The 17,362-nt window shown below is 41.9% G+C and overlaps 1 protein-coding gene across 1 annotated transcript in view; it reads left to right on the forward strand.

The window, feature by feature from the left end:
- The first annotated feature begins 12,301 nt into the window (after positions 1–12,301).
- cfap92 (cilia and flagella associated protein 92 (putative)) overlaps positions 12,302–17,362 on the forward strand; it is a 79,896-nt gene continuing 74,835 nt past the window's right edge. Inside the window, exons 1-4 of the mRNA XM_072582210.1 lie at positions 12,302–12,370; positions 12,487–12,585; positions 12,683–12,974; positions 15,654–15,835. Coding sequence (XP_072438311.1) covers positions 12,335–12,370; positions 12,487–12,585; positions 12,683–12,974; positions 15,654–15,835 — 609 coding nt within the window. The 5' untranslated portion in view covers positions 12,302–12,334. The remainder of the gene's footprint in view (positions 12,371–12,486; positions 12,586–12,682; positions 12,975–15,653; positions 15,836–17,362) is intronic.

Genomic DNA, 17,362 nt, shown 5'->3' on the forward strand with positions numbered 1-17,362 from the left:
ACCACTAGGAACAGCTTCTCCGTATCTAATACCATATAGCAAGCCCTCAGATAACAATCTAGTTATCTTCCTTTAGATGGATTAACGATAAGTGAATCAAATTTCCCCAATTTAAAAGGTTTAGTTGTGTTCTGTAGGTCCTTTCCAATCAGAAAAAAACATTAAAACTTTATAATCTGCAATTTTAAATTCTGTACATTGCTAAATTGTTGCATTCATAAATTACAAAGCTTAAAAGTACAATAAAACATTCAACTGTTTGCCTTCAACTCCTGCTCGCTGCCTCTCCCACATGAGATCATACCAGAGTGATCGCTGACCCTTCGATTGGCTGACCTATCAACTCCATGACCCTCCTGTTGGGTTCCCTGTTGGCTGACTTTTCTGCTCAACACTTCTCTCTCCCCCACTGTGAGCGAGGGTGATGACTGGCTTGGAGGCAGGAAACAAACAATGGAGTCAGAACAGCTTGGGGTTAGTAGGGTACTGGGGGTGGGCCACAAACAAGTGGTAATCAGAAGATCAGGGTGCAGGAGAGGCCAACCTAAAATTTAAAAAGTTCTGAGGGAGGGTCAGTGGACCCGAGACTTTGATTTCTCTGCATAAATGCTGCCAGAACTGCTGAGCTTTTCCAGCAATTTCTGTTTTTGTTTTCAATCTAAAATTTGTCTGTCATGGCATGTCACCTTTAGGATTTGCTGCAAATGTTAACTTGTCTTTTTTTTCAATCTTACATTTCTGGTCTTTTTTTTGAAAAAAGGTAGTTTGGGAGTATGGACATTACTGGCATGGCAAACATTTATTGTCCATAGGTCATCACCCCCACATAAAACTGTGCACCTTCTTAAATGTGCTCCAACTGTACTGCTAGGTAGGGAGTGTGAGGAAAACTAAGGTGAGGACTGGAGATGCTGGAGGTTAGAGTCAAGAGTGTGGTGCTGGAAAAGCACAGCAGGTCAGGCAGCACCTGAGGTGCAGGAAAATCTACGTTTCAGGTAAAAACCCTTCATCAGGAATGAGGCTGGGTGCCTCGGGGGTGGAGAGATAAGTGGGAGGGGTGTTGGGCTGGGGGCAAGGTAGCTGGGAGTGTGATAGGTGGGGTGAATGATGATAGGTCAGAGGGGAGGGTGGAGCAGACAGGTGGGAAGAGAGATGGACAGGTCATGAGTGCGGTGCTGAGCTGGGGGTTGAAACTGGGATAAGGTTGGGGAAGGGAAATGAGGAATCTAGTGAAATCCACATTGATGCCATGGGGTTGGCAGGTCCCAAGGCAGAAGATGAGGCGTTCTTCCTCCAGGCGTCGGGCGGTTTTGGAGTGGTGATAGAGGAGGCCCAGGACCTGCATGTCCTTGGCAGAATGGGAGGGGAAGTTGAAATGTACAGCCACAGGCATTGGGTTGGTTGATGCGGGTGTCCCAGAGAATTTTACTCGGGGCAGATGACAAGGAATGTTGCTATCTGGTTGATGTATGAATTGAAGGGGAACTTAGAGATTATGATGGTATTGACATAAATATTGTCATAAATGTCTCTCCAGGGAGTAGGCTTCACAGGTTTGGGAGGTGATGGCTCAGAAATTTTGGTGAGTTGCTACAGTGCATTGTGGAGATGCTAAGGAGCCAAGATGAAGTGAGTGGACAGCATATTGATCAATAGGGCTGATTTGTCTTGAATGGTTGCATTTCATAAGTTTTAATAGTGGTACATTCATCCAGGCAGTATTCCAGACTTTCCTTAAAAGTAGTGCAGTGGCTTTGGAAAGTGATTATCTTAGCCAAAAGGTGCAGAATGTTCAGCCCCTAGCCTTCTCTGATGGAAACAAAGGATGGGAAATAATGCAATTTAAAGAAATAGTAAATTGGGGTGAAAATGCAAACAGTTTAATCTAACATATGTAAATGAATAACACAAACACCAAATCCAAATTTTCTGGTCTGAAGATAGTTAGAGACTGAACATACAACCCAAGATATACATTGAGACCCTCATAAATCACAAAACATTGATTCTGCAGGAATTGCCCAGGAAGTTTGAACTTTTCACAATCTTTGCTCCCCAAAACCCTGCAAAAAGTCTCCAAAACTAAGTTTGGGTCAGAATCTGTGGACAATTCCAATTAAGGGACAGGCTCCGTTCTCAGTTCTCAATAAATAGAAAGCAGGAATCATCAACAGTGCTTCGCCCAGAGGCCCACTGAAGATGTTACCTAGTATGGTGACAAAACATCTGGAAATGAACCTTCCAGCTCAGCGAACAAACTTACATCCAGAGTCTCAACCTGAGCTACAAATCTTCTCAAAACTTGCTCAGTTCTCAGCAGCTGAGAATGAGAGCACAAAATGCTGTCTACCTGCCCAATGTCAGAGTTCATGGACATCATCTTCAGGCTGGAGAGGAATGTCTGGTGGAATTCAGTTGTCATATCCACATAAGTACTAACAACATAGGATTTGAAAAGAGATTCCACTGAGTGAGTATAAGTAGCAAAGATGCTAAAGTAAAATGCAGAATCACGAATATAATAACGTCTGGATTACTACTTGAAGCACAAGCAGATTTGAATCAGGTAGATAACGTGATTGCATCCCCAAACCCCCTTCCCCTCAGTCTTGTTTGTGTGGGTTTGCTTTGAGCAGAGCTGACCAATTTTTTGCAAATAACAGCTACCATTAACACCTACTCCTCATCAATGTTCCTTAATCTACACTGTTCATTTATATCCATCTCCATTACCAATAGCACTGTTTTTGCCTTTTGCTCTAGGCTCTTTATCCCATCTGTTCCACTTGCTTTGCCTCACCACTTATATTTTTTTTTAAACAGAATAAGAACCATCACTTTTTCAGCACCCACCTCAGTTCTGAAAAGGGTCATATTGGACTTGAAATGTTAACTCATTGCTGCTATTCACTATACATGCAAATGATTTGAATGTTAGGATGAAATGTAACATTTCCAGGTTTGCTGATAACATAAAACTAGGTAGGAAAATAAGAAAATAAAAAAATAAGAATCGGATACAAACGTGCTTCCAGGGATTTAGATGGGTTAACTGAGTAGGCAACAACATGGTGGATGGAACAGTATGTGGAAACTTCGATAGGAAGAACAGAAATGCAGGGTATTTCTTAAATGGTGAGAGATTGAGAAATGTTGATTGTGTATTCTTGTGTATTCTTGTTCCTAAGTTACTGAAAGCTAATATGCAGGTGCTGCAAATGGTATGTTAGCCTTTATTGAAAAAGGATTTGAGTACAGGAGTAAAGATATCTTGCTGTAGTTGTCTTGAACCTTGTTGAAAGCACACTAGCATGTTTTGTGCTGTTTTGGTCTCCTTAGCAAAGGAAGGATACAATTCCCAAAGAGGAAAGGAAACAAAGGTTCATCAGACTGATCCCGGGGATGATGGAATTGCTCTATGAGTAGATATTTTTTTAAAAATTGGACATATATCCCCTAAAGCTTGGAAAAATGTGAGGTGATCTCATTGAAGCATACAAAATTCCTATAGGGATTGTTAAGAAGAAAGGATGTCTCCCTTGGCTGGGTGTCTAAAATCAGAGACATAGTCTCAGAATAAGAGGTAGGAATGGGATGAGAAGAAATGTTTTCACTCAGAGGGTGGTGTATTTTTGGAATGGTTTGCTCCAGAGGGCTTTGGTAGTTTAGCTGTTGAGTGTATTCAAAACATGGATTGGTAGATTTCTAGATATCTATTAAAGATATTGAGGGATATGGGGATATTGTGGAAAATTATATTTAGACAGAAAATGAGCCATTATCTAATTGAATGGCAGTGTAGGTTTGAGTGGTCAAATGGTTTGCTCCCACTTCTATTTCATATCTTTGTGTTTACCTTCCTGAATCGTTACTCAAGAAATGATAAATGGAAAAATCCTAGTCTAACTCCTGGATAACTGACCCTTTCCCCTTATACTTCCACCACCCCCATCCAACCAACTCCTCTCTGACCTGATCTGATTAGTCCCAACATGACAACCCTTCTCAACCCATATGCCCACCTCACACAGCTGCCACCCTACCCACTTATCCACCCACCCAGTCCTCTTAGTCACCCACACATTCATTCATTCACTTAGCTATTGTCTCATATAATCATCATGAATACAATGAAAAACTATTTTAATGCTCCCAATTTTTTTTTTGACGTGTTGATTAACATTTACCAGAATATGGCAGCTTGTGCCAAAAAATGGGGCATGGCTTAAATTCCTGAATGATCCTGCACCATGAGGAAGTAGTTCAATTTAATTCATGCTCAGCATCTCCAAAGGACATGGGATTAGGAGACATAGCCAAAAATGTGGCATGCAGTCATAGTGCAAAAGATAGGGATGGAGTGGTAAGTGAGTGCCATCAATTAGAAGACTTAGGCCAAGAAAATCCAAATTCTGTTCTTCCCTCAGTCACAGCAGATTTGTTCATTGTTCAATTTATTTGATAGAAACGTCAGCACCATCTGTCCATGGGCATGTTTTGAAGGACAATGTGGTCTAGTTATGGACAATGTAGAACTTGAATAATTAATGTTGATAATTCATTTGTGAATGCATTTTTTTTTAAAACAGACAATATATAAAGTAACAAACAAATAATGATTTGGAGGTGCCAGTGTTGGACTAGGGTGTACAAAGGTAAAAATCATCAGGTCAACCACCTGATGAAGGAGCAGCGCTCTAAAAGCTGGTGCTTCCAAATAAACCTGTTGGACTATAACCTGGTGTTGTGTGATTTTAAACAAATAAACAAGGTCTAATGAAAGGCCAAATATGGGAGGTTAAGGTTGATAATACTAGTGGGTCTTCAAATATTATACTTAATACTTTTTCTATCTTTAATTGGAAGTTCCTGATTACATGAGCTTGCACTTTAAGTCCCTTTCACTTTTAATGAACAATACAGCTTTCATTCATAAGCTAGTTACAATATACTCCTAGGGAAACTCAACACCCACACACAATATAAAGCAGGACGGGCAGCATATCAATCTTTAAAAAAACTCCTGCAATAACCAGTAAGACATAACATTTCATAGAATTCCAGTAGAAATATATATTTTGAGATTCATTCTGTTCATTAAGAGACTACTTTAAAGCAATTTGCATAAAAACAGTTAGCAGAGCAGCTGGAGCAGTCAACTCCAGCACTACGTGATTGACCTTACACACAGCAGGCTAGAGAAGAGTTGTTCTGGCCACCTCCTCCCTCCCTCTGCCATAAACATGCCAGAATAAATTTCTCATGAGCACCTGCAATTTCCACCAGAGTTATATGGCAATAAAGAAACAAGGCATTTTAGAAAACATTTGGCCTTTTGTGGAGCTGTTTCATGAACCATCTGCCTGCTTTTAAACCTTGTTAAATTGAATAAATGGCGCAATATATCCATCAGCATGAACTGTGAGAGGATCCAAATCCAATTTTGTGCATATACTGCATGAAACAAACCCTTAAAGGGGTATGGTTGTGGGGGTGGGGTGAGGGGAGGGGTCAATTATTGCTCACACCAGCATTAGTAGGGCAACAAGGACCTGATGGATTCAATTGGTTTTCCGTTAATGTTGATGCTGTGCCTGCTGTCACTTTTAATATAGAAATCAGATCATCGAATCTACGGAGGATCCCTTTCTAATTTTAACACAGAACTGGTTGAGATGTGCATCCCATCTGATCTGATTAGTTTTTATCAGCAAGTGAGCTTATGAGGCTGCCAAAATGTAATTTTGTGATTAACTTTTTGGGGCTAGACTCAGGAGTACATAAAAGGTCTGTGCTACCAAAGTCTACATTTCCCCACTTGTCTGTCAGAAACATCCTCCTCACTTCCCTTGTTGCCAGTTGGGCATGCTCCACCAATGCCCCCCCTCCCCCGCACACACACACAGACACAGACAGACACACACACACACACACACACACACAGTCTCTCTCTCTCTCTCTCACTCATATCTAAAAATCACAGGTATTGGTAGAGCTCAGGTTTTTAAATGCTGCTTTGTAGCTTCTTCTTTGAACAGGAAGGACAGAGATTCTTTTCTAAGCAGGAGGTGACCAAATAGATAAATATCATGAACACTGTTTGACGATGTGGCTGCGAGTAAATAGAAATTTTACAAAACCTGATGAGGGCTGTTAATATGAGATTCACAATTTTCATTTGTCTTGCTCTCTGCTGAGTTTAACCTCATATGTAGTGGTAGCACTTAAATGTCTTCCCCTTCCTTCCTTTCAGTTTCCTCCAATCATAATAGCACACTTGTCTGAATTCCTATACTACTCACAGTTACATCCTCTGCTTTGCTCAATCTGTGTCATTTTTCATCCAAGATCCAGATTATTCTAGAGTTGAAAAATGTGATGTTGGAAAAACACAGCAGGCCAGGCAGCATCCGAGGAGCAGGATGCTGCCTGGTTTGCTGTGTTTTTCCAGCATCACATTTTTCAACTCTGGTGTCCAGCATCTGTAGTCCTCACTTTCTTCCAGATTATTCTATCCTAATATGCATATATTGCCGAAAGCTACTTACAACACGCCATCTACTTCTTGGAGAAATAGCTGAGACACAATACCAGGGAGCAACCATGGACAGAAGGACAACCACTATTGCCCACCTGGTCTACATTGGAGGAAGGGTGCTAATTATTGTAGATGGAAGCATATGAGGCTGTTTGATGTCAGTTAAGGTTGAAAGATTCATTCTGTCTATAATGATATTTTCTGTTGTTTTATATGCACTCTCCACTAGGGCTTTATGAATCAGTGTCTCTCAAATTTTCAGCTTTAAAAAAAAATCGACCTTCCTGGAATTGGAACCAACATTTTAGTTTCAGTAGCATTCATTTAGTTAGTAAGATGCAATTGTAATATGGGATAATTATTAACCCAGGTATTCCTCAATGTGGAGATCCGACTAGGGGCACGCTTTGAAAATTACAACAAGGTAAAATGCAAATGCCTCCATGATTAAAGGAAATTGATTTACATATTGGAAACATAACATTTTATGTGTAATCAAAAAGGCTTGTTAGTACTTTTTAAATGCATTTAGATGCCCTTAAAGCTCCAGAATTGAGCCACTTTATACAGTGATAATGGTGGGAAATGGGGTTAAGAGAGCAAATCCTGTTATCGAAGGTGCTTTAGTCACTGGGGACTCCATAATTAGGGGGACAGATAAGAGATTTTGTGGGAACGAGGGAGACTCATGGTTGGTGTGTTTCCTCCCAGGTGCCAGGGTCATGATGTCTTTGATCATGTTTTCGGGATCCTTGAGGGAGAGGAGGAGCAGCCCCAAGTTGTGGTCTACATAGGCACCAACGACATAGGTAGGAAGACAGATGAGGATTTAAGGCAGAAATTCGGGGAGCTAGGGTGGAAGCTTAGAGCTAGGACAATCAGAGTTGTTATCTCTGGTTTGTTGCCCATGCAACATGCTAGCGAGGCGAGGAATAGAGAGAGAGAGAAGTTGAACACGTGCCTACAGGGATGGTGCAGGAGGGAAGCTTTTGGATTCCTGGATAATTGGGCTCTTTCTGGGATAGGTGGGACCTCTACAAACAGGATGGTCTTCACCTGAACCAGACGAGTACCAATATCCTGGGTAGCAATTTGCTAATTCACTTCGGGTGGATTTAAACTAATTCCACAGGGGATGGGGCCCTAAATTGTAGATCGAGTATACAAGAGGATGAGAGTAGTGAGCTCAGAAATAAGGTTTCAAGGATGAAAGAGGGCACCAGCAAGCAAGAAGTTGGTTTGAAGTGTGGCTACATCAACACCAGGAGCATCTGGAATAAGGTGGGTGATCTGGCAGCATGGGTTGGGACCTGGGATTTCGATGTTGTAGCCATTTCAGAAACATGGGTACAGCAAGGACAGGAATGGTTGGTGCAGGTTCCGGAATTTAGATGTTTCAGTAAGAACAGAGAAGATAGTAAAAGAGTGGAAGGGGTGTGGCATTGTTAATGAAGGACAGTATCACAGTGGCAGAAAGGATGTTTGATGAGGACTCATTTACTGAGGTAGTATGGGCTAAGATTAGACACAGGAAAGAAGAGGTCACCCTGTTGGGAGTTTTCTATAGGCCTCCGAATAGTTCCAGAGATGTAGAGGAAAGGATAGCAAAAATGATTCTCGATAGGAGCAAAAGTGACAGGGTAGTTGTTACAGGGCTGAATATTGACTGGGAATACTATAGTTTAAGCACTTTAGATGGGTCAGTTTTTGTCCAATGTGTGCAGGAGGGTTTCCTGAAACAATATGTAGACAGGTCAACAGAGGGTGATGCCACATTAGATTTGGTACTGGGTAATGAACACAGCCAAGTGTTAGATTTGGAGATAGGGTGATAGTGACCACAGTTTGGTTATGTTTACTTTAGCGATGGAAACGGATAGGTATATACTGCAGGGAAAGAGATATAGTTGGGGGAAAGGCGATTACAGCGCGATTAGGCAAGATTTAGGATGCATAGGACGGGGAAGGAAACTGAAGGGGATGGGCACAATTGAAATGTGGAGCTTATTCAAGGAACAGCTATTGTCAGGCAGGGAGGAAGTTGTTGAGTGTGGGAGCCGTGGTTTACTAAGGAAGTTGAATCTCTTGTTAAGAGGAAGAAGGCGGCATATGTTGGGATGAGATGTGAAGGTCAGTTAGGGCACTTGAGAATTACACGTTAGCCAGAAAAGACCTAAAGTAAGAGTTAGGAAGAGCCAGGAGGGGAGATGAGATTCAAAGTTTGGGAGAAGATTTGTAGCTCGGAAGCAGCAGAGACAGGCTACTATAAATGCTGGAGGAAACAGCACAGAAGCGCTTCACAGGAGGCTCCCAAGCACTGAGGATGTCACCTAGACAGGGGATGAAACGTTTGCAAGACAAATTCCCAGCTCGGCGAACAGAACCACAACGGGGAGATGAGAAGTCGTTGGCAGATAGGACCAAGGAAAAACCTAAAGCTTTCTATAGGTATATCAAGAATTAAAAAATGACTAGAGTAAGATTAGAGCCAGTTCAGGATAGTAGTGGAAAGTTGTACATGGAGTCAGAGGAGATGGGGAGGCTCTAAATGAGTACTATTTGTCAGTATTCGCACTAGAAAGAGACAATGTTGTCGAGGAGAATACTGAGATACAGGCTCCTAGACTAGATAGGATTGAGATTCACAAATAGGTGTTAGCAATTCTGGAAAGTGTAAAAATAGATAAGTCCCCTGGGCCAGATGGGGATTTATCCCAGGATTCTTTGGGAAGTCAAGGAGGAGATTATTAAGCCTTTGGTTGCAATCTTTATGTCATCATTGTCTACAGGAATAGTGCCAGAAGACTGGAAGATAGCAAATGTTGTTCCCTTGTTCAAGAAGGAGAGTAGAGACAACCCTGGAAATTATAGGCCAGTGAACATAACTTAAATTGTGGGTAAAGTATTGGAAAAGGTTATAAGAGAGAGAGGATTTATAATAATCTGGAAAGGAATAAGTTGATTAGGGATAGTCAATACAGTTTGTGAAGGGTAGGTTGTGCTTCACAAACCTTATTGAGTTCTTTGTGTAGTCACAGGTGGATGAGGGTAAAACAGTTGATCTGGTGTACAGAGGAAGCTCGATTATCCGAATATCAATTTTACGAATTTCAGATTATCCGAAGGTGATCTCAAGGTGCCAAGAGAAACATTACATCAAAGAGCTGTTTCAATCCTGACCATGTCTTTTGTTTACAGGTACAATGTTTAAAAACTAACTTGGCTCACTGAAATGCTGCCACGAACAATCCTGGACAGTCCAGGCACTGTCTCTACATGACTGACCTCCTGCCCTCTCTCTTCTCTCCCCACCTACCCCACACTTTCCCTGGAGTTCGACATAGGGGTGAACCGTAAAGCCCCCTTCCCCAGATAATCTCTCCAACATTGTCCTGCACAGGGCAGAGGTGGAATGTGTCAAAAAGTTAGCAGTAAAAGTTGTGTGCGTGTGTGCTATTTGGAGACTTACCCCACAAAGGCAGCAGCAGTCTGACTGTTGGTGTCCAGTCTGGCTGCCCGGGGTGGGGGCGTGGATGGGGTCAGACAGTGGGTGGAGGTGAACGGTGGGGTGATATAAGGGCAGACAGGTTTGGGGCCGGGCGGGATGGGAGCGGATGGGTTGGGGTTGGGGGGGGGGGGCGGAGTCTCGCACACAGTGAGCTGCTGCCTAGTCTCCTGAAAGGGAGCAGACTTGACAGAAAACTCTGAGCCGCAAAGAAAATCAATTAACCAAATAATCAATTATCCGAATGAAATAGTGCTTGTCCGTCTCATTTGGAAAATCGAGGTTCCTCTGTATATGGATTTCAGTAAGGCGTTTGATAAGGTTCCCTGTGGTAGGCTATTGCACAAAATATGGTGGCATGGGATTGAGGGTGATTTTGTGTTTTGAATCAGAAATTGGCTAGCTGAAAGAAGACAGAGGGTGGTGGTTGATGGGAAATGTTCTTCCTGGAGTTCAGTTACTAGTGGTCTGTTTGGGTCCACTACTGCTTGTCATTATTATATATGACCTGGTTGAGGGCGTAGAAGGATGGGTTGGTAAATTTGCAGATGACACTAAGGTTGTTGGAGTTGTGGGTAGTGTGGAAGGATGTTGCAGGTTACAGTGAGACATTGATAAGCTGCAGAGCTGGGCTGAGAGGTGGCAAATGGTGTTTAATGCGGAGAAGTGTGAGGTGATTCACTTTGCAAGGAATAACAGGAATGCAGAATACAGGGCTAATGGTAAGATTTTTGGTAGTGTAGATGAGCAGAGCGATCTCAGTGTCCATGTACATAGATCCCTGAAAGTTGCCACCAGGTTGATAGGGTTGTTAAGAACGCATATGGTTTGTTAGTGTTTCTTAGTAAACGGATTGAGTTTCAGAACCAAGAGGTCATGCTGCAGCTGTACATAACTCTGGTGCGGCTGCACTTGGAGTATTGTATACAGTTCCGATCACCGTATTATAGGAAGTATGTGGAAGCTTTGGAAAGGGTTCAGAGGAGATCTTCTAGGATTTTGCTTGGTATGGAGGGAAGGTCTTATGAGGAAAGGCTGAGGGACATGAGGCTGTTTTTGTTGGAGAGAAAAAGGTTGATAGGTGACTTAATTAAGACATATAAGATGATCAGAAGGTTAGATAGGGTGGACGGTGAGATAATGATGGCTAGCGTGAGGGGACATAGATTTAGATTGAGGGGTGATAGATATTGGACAGATGTCAGAGGTAGTTTCTTTACTCAGAGAGCATGGAATGCACTGCCTGCAACAGTAGTAGACTCGCCAACTTTAAGGGCATTTAAATGGTCATTGGATAGTCATATGGACGAAAAATGGAATTGTGTAGGTTAGATGGGCTTCAGATTGGTTTCACAGGTCAGCGCAACATTGAGGGCTGAAAGGCCTGTACTGTGCTGTAATGTTCTGTGTTCAGCTTTGTCAGGTTAAAATGGGATATTACTCAGAATCTTCAATTCCAAAATGACACCAAATTAGTATTGTATGCTTGGCAGTTTACTTTATAACATGCCCCAAAACTTTGCAATTTTGGAGGGGGGGTGGGGTGTCCAACCATAACATGAAATATTGGCATTGATGATCTGAATTTCATGTTGATAATTCCTGATTGTTAATATAAATGTGTGAGTTTTCTTCATATTTATTCATAGGATGTGGACATCACTGGCTGGACCAGCACTCATTGCCATTGCTAGGCAGTGATAGCTGAACAGTCAGTGGAGAAGGAACAAGAGTGGATGGGGAAAAAAAATCAAGAATGAGTGGGGGATGATGATGCTGAGAATTTCCCCATTCAGATACACTAACAGTTACAAATAAGGGACAAGACTAGGCCACTCAACCTGCCTGTTCTGCCATTCAATGAGATCATGGCAGATCTGATTTTAACCTCAACTCTACATTCCTGCATATCCCCAACAGCCTTCTATCCCCATAGTCACCAAAAACCTACCAATGCCTTAAAACAAAACTAAAAGATTCTGCATAAACAAACAGAATGACCAGAGAGTTTTTTTTTAACCAAACAGTGAATCAGTTGGGCCACATTAGAAAGTAGCACACTGTCGGTGTGTTATCCTTCAGGTTAAAGCCTGGCCGCGCTAAGTCTCACATGGATGCAGGTATTTATTTCACCTGTCACCTCAGTCAGCGGAAGGATATTGGATGTGGCGCTCGGCGGTTCGGCGTAGAATGATGCGGCCTGTTGCTACGCGACGGGAAGTTGCAAATGTGAAACTTTGGCATGAGGTTGAGCTGAGTGGAGAGGGAGGGAAAAGGTTGCAGTGGCCGGAATGGTGGTTTTGGCAGGAGGAGGAGAACAAGGGACAGTGAGCTGCAAGTGAATCCTATCTTCCTGTGCTATTTCTCTCAGATTGATTCGTGCTGTTTCAGTTCTTGCTTTAATTTGACTTTAAAAATAACCCTCTTGTTTAAACTCTTTCAGCCCTCCCACTCCCAGCGATTTAAAAGTAATAGTGAAGGTCTCGGTCTTAATTCACCAGTTCTCAGAATGGAAATGCAGAGCCCGGGCGGAGCACACAGTGTAAGTGCTAGTCAAGAAACCCTGAACTGACAGTGGGGTGAGTGCTGCCCCTTGAGTGTTCAGTAACCTTTCCACCTTTTCCATCATTCTTCCACAGGACGATTCTGACGAAGCAGTGGACGACCTTCTCAACACCGAGCACGACAGTGACGCCCCGACAGTCGATGGAGACCTTGTAAGCCGGGTCAGTGACACGGGAGAGAGGACACCAGAGCTTGATCTGAGCGAAGTCGCCAGCTCGGAAGACTTCGGCCAAACTGCCCTACCAAGGAGCACAGAGCTCAGCATGGCGTTGGCCGAGGCTCAGGGCAGCTCACATGACAAGAAGTACCCTGTTGCCTCGCCTCTTGTCAAATTCACTGTGACCCTGACGCTGGCCATTCCGGAAGGTAAGGTGACTCAAAGTCACTTAAACAGGGAGAATACTACAATATCAATCGCAATTTAAAACACGTTTACTGTTGATCGCTTATCGCCGTAAAATATATAAAAAAGTTACTTATTAAAACTTTTTTTTTGTAATTCATATATTTACAGTCATTTAGAATTTTTGAAAAAGTTGAGTGGGAGTAATCTGGCTGCAAAAATCAGGGACTCCCAGATTCACCTGCAGTGACTTTCTATTTCCTCTCTGTTATTAGAGCTCCAGCTTTATGTCTGAAAGCAAATTGTTTTAATAGTTAGTAGTAGGAAAAACTTTTTGACCCGATTAAGAATTAGCTGACAGAATCACATAATTCATATCTGTTTTCTGAAAATGTCACGGTTTGGTTATGATCTTATTGTGCTTCACAGCTCCTTCATTTGTCTGCTTTGTTCAAAATGCCAGTACTCCCTTATCCTGTTGAATCTTTTAATTTTAATGGGAGGCAATGTTACAGAAAGGATAAAAATAACTAGAAGTTACCATTGTTGCTATTAGTAAACAAATATTTAAATAAAGTTCTCTTTCTGCTATTTTAATGAAGGCATCTTATAATAGCAAAACAGGTTTTGCTAATGTTGCCAACTATATCTTTTCAGAGTGCAAAATAAACATCTGATGAAAACAAGCACAAATGCACATCCATATCACAGTGCAGCAGACACAGAATTATTGGTTATGCTGTGATTTGAAAAACAAAAATGGACTAAATTTAGCACTTACTTGTGATGACTGCTAAATTTATATTTTGTATTTTATATCTGTAGAATTGGGAGAAGGCAACAATGTTTGTATGTGAATATTCCACCATGCATCTCTAATTTCATTAGTGATAATAATGTATTTAAATTATTTTTATTCAGACAATGACATTTGTACCATCTGAAAATGCCTTGATATGGAGATCCTGATATTGGACTGGTGTGGACAAGGTCAGAAGTCACACGACACCAGGTTATAAGCCAACAGGTGTATTTGAAATCACAAGCTTTCAGAGCGCTGACATCATCTGACAAAAGAGCAGCACTCCAAAAGTTTGAGATTTCAAATAAACCTTTTGGACTATGGAACGGATCGTGGAATCCCCACAGTGTGGAAACAGGCCATTTGACCCAACAAGTCCACACTGAACCTCAGAAGGGTAATTCACCCAGATCTGTTCCCCTATCCTATTACTCCACAACATTGACACCGAACAAATGCACCTGACCTACACATCCCTGAACACTATGGCCAATTCACCTAACCTACACATCTTTGGACTGTGGGAGGAAGCCGAAGCACCTTGAGGGAACCCACGCAGACACCGGGAGAATGTGCAAACTCCATACAGACAGTTGCCCGCGGCTGGAATTAAACCCAGGTCCCTGGTGCTGTGAGGCAGCAGTGCTAACCATTGAGCCATAATCTGGTGTTGTGTATCTTCTAACCTTGAAAATGCCTCTAGGGAGAAAAAAACCTAATCTGTGTGGCCTTATTTATAAATTTATCCTTTGATTTCAATTGTGTTTATGAACAGTGTGTCTATAGTTTCATAACAAGTTTTGAGAAGATTTGTAGCTCAAGTTGAAGTTCTGGATGTAGGTTTGCTCGCTGAGCTAGAAAGTTCATTTCCAGATGTTTTGTCATTCTACTGGGTAACCTCTTCAGTGGGCTTTCTGGTACTTTTGATAATTCCTGCTTTCTATTTATATGTTTGGGTTTCTTTGGGTTGGTGATGTCATTTCCTGTAGTGATCTCATTTCCTGTTCTTTTTCTCAGGAGGTGGTAGATGGGGTCTAATTTGATGTGTTTGTTGACAGAGTTCTGGTTGGAATGCCATGGTTCTAGGAATTCTTGTGCATGTCTCTATTTGGCTAGTTCTAGGATGGACGTGTTGTCCCAGTTGAAGTGGTGTTCTTTCTTATCTGTATGTAAGGATACTAGTGAGAGAAGGTCATGTTGTCTTGTGGGTAGTTGATGTTCATGTATCCTGGTGGCTAATTTTCTGCCTGTTTGTCCACTGTAGTGTGGTCTGTATAGGCAACAAGCAAAACTAATGTAATTTACAAAATACCATACAAGAACTGTGACAAACAGGCAGAAAATTAGCTACCAGGCTACATGAACTAGCTACAAAACAACATGACCCTCTCTCACTAGTATCTCTTACATACAGATAAGGAAGGACACCACTTCGACCGGGACAACACATCCATCCTAGGACAAGCCAAACAGAGAGACACATGAAAATTCCGAGAAGCATGACATTCCAACCAGAACTCGATCAACAAACACATTGAGTTAGACCCCTCATCAACCACCCCCTGAGAAAAAGAGCAAGAAATGACATCACCAACCCAAAGAAACCCAAACTCAGAAAGCAGAAATCATCAGTGTTTCGCCTGGAGGCCCACTGAAGATGTTAACTGGTCGGGTGATGAAACGTCTGGAAATGAACCTTCCAGCTCAACAAGCAAGCCTACATCCATAGTTTCATGAATTAGCAGCTACTATATACAAAAATCTCAGTAGCAACCATACATGTGTCACTAAGCTCTGTTGTGGTTTATGTTGTTTAACTTTTGATATTTGAAGCACAACATGGTTTGTGGTAGTAATTGTCTTTGGCAGCTTTTAATTTTATGGAACACATATTTCCTAGGTTTTGAGGGTGGCAGAAGGAAATCACTCAAAAAGTCCAAATCAATGAGGTCACTGGAAGCAACAAAGCCCCTCAAATATTATCACATCGAATGGACTCTTCTTCCAAATGGTGAAGTAACAAAACTAGATATAGTGACCTTTGCAACAGCTGCAAAAGCCTATGTGGGAAATGACAGCCAGGTAGGGCTTTTTTAGAAGTCAAATAAGTGTTATCAATTCAGGAAGAATGCACGGTGCATATGAGTGAAAGCTAGAATTCCATGTTCATTTTATCCTCCTGAAGAAGTTTGAAATCTTTAGAAAAGATCCAAGATCTCTACACTTTACTGGCTACATGCTCATTTTCATAGCTCCTCATGCTTAATACCATTGTCAGTCCACTAACTTCTGCTGGCTGCTAGCCCTTTCTAGGTCTTTTCAATCTGTAACTCCAACTACCCAGTTCTTCTTTCCCATTTTGGTGTCATAGAGTTATACAGCATGGAAATAGATAGTTCAGTCCAACTCATCTGTGCCACCCAGATTCTAACTGATCTAGTCTTATTTGCCAACATTTGGCCCACATCCTCTAAACCCATCCTATTCATCTACCCAACCAGATGCCTTTTAAATGTTGAATTGTACCAGCCTCCTCCTCCCACCTCTGCAACTCATTCCATATGTGCACCATCCTCTGTGTGGAAAAGGTTGCTCCACAGGTCTCTCTTAAATTTTTCCCCTCTCACCTTAAATTATGCCCTATAGTTTTGTGGTGGGTCAGCCCATTCTTAATAATTGCTTCCTCTTGTCATAGTCTGCTACAATGTAAGACATCAGGTACTCTGTCCCTTTATTAGATAATATTTATAACTTCATAACACAAGAACATAAGAAATGGGAGCAGGACTAGATCATGATGGCAAGTCAAGCCTACTTTGCCATTCAGTATAATTATAAAACCATAAGAAATAGGAACATGGGTTTGGCCACATGAACCCATTCCATTATTAAATAGGAACATTCATTGCACCCAATTTTTCACCGTTTCTCCATAATGCTTGACTCCCCTACTGATCTAGAATCTATCTATCTCAGCCTTAAATATACACAAAGACTCTGCCACCACAGCTCTCTGTGGCAAAGTATTCCAAAGACTCTCAACTCTCTGACAGAATAAATTTCTCCTTGTCTTAAATATTTCTTCCATTTTCATGAGCCTATGCCCTATGGTCCTTGACTATCTCACATGGAGAAACGTCCTCCCAGCATTTATCCTGTTAAGTCCTTAAGAATCCTGTATGTTTCAATTAGATCATCTCTCATTCACCTAAACTCCAGTGAGTAGAGTCCCCCCTTTTTCAACCTGTTCCTTACAAGGGATCATCCTCATAAACCTTCTCTGATCTGCCTCCAGTGGAATAATATCTTTCCTTGAGGGAACAAAACTGTTCATAGTACTCCAGAAGTGGTCTCACCAGTACCTTGTACAGTTACATTAAGACTTAGTCATAGAGATGTACAGCATGGAAACAGACCTTTTGGTCCAACTCGACCATGCTGACCAGATATCCTAAAGCAATCTAGTCCCACCTGCCAGCACCCAGCCCATATCCCTCCAAACCCCTCCTATTCATATACCCATCCAAATGCCTTTTAAATGTTGCAATTGTACTAGCCTACACCACTTCCTCTGGCAGCTCATTCCATACATGTTCCACCCTCTGCATG

Source organism: Chiloscyllium punctatum, chromosome 12 (genome assembly GCF_047496795.1).
Source record: "Chiloscyllium punctatum isolate Juve2018m chromosome 12, sChiPun1.3, whole genome shotgun sequence".
NCBI classification, from domain to species: domain Eukaryota; kingdom Metazoa; phylum Chordata; class Chondrichthyes; order Orectolobiformes; family Hemiscylliidae; genus Chiloscyllium; species Chiloscyllium punctatum.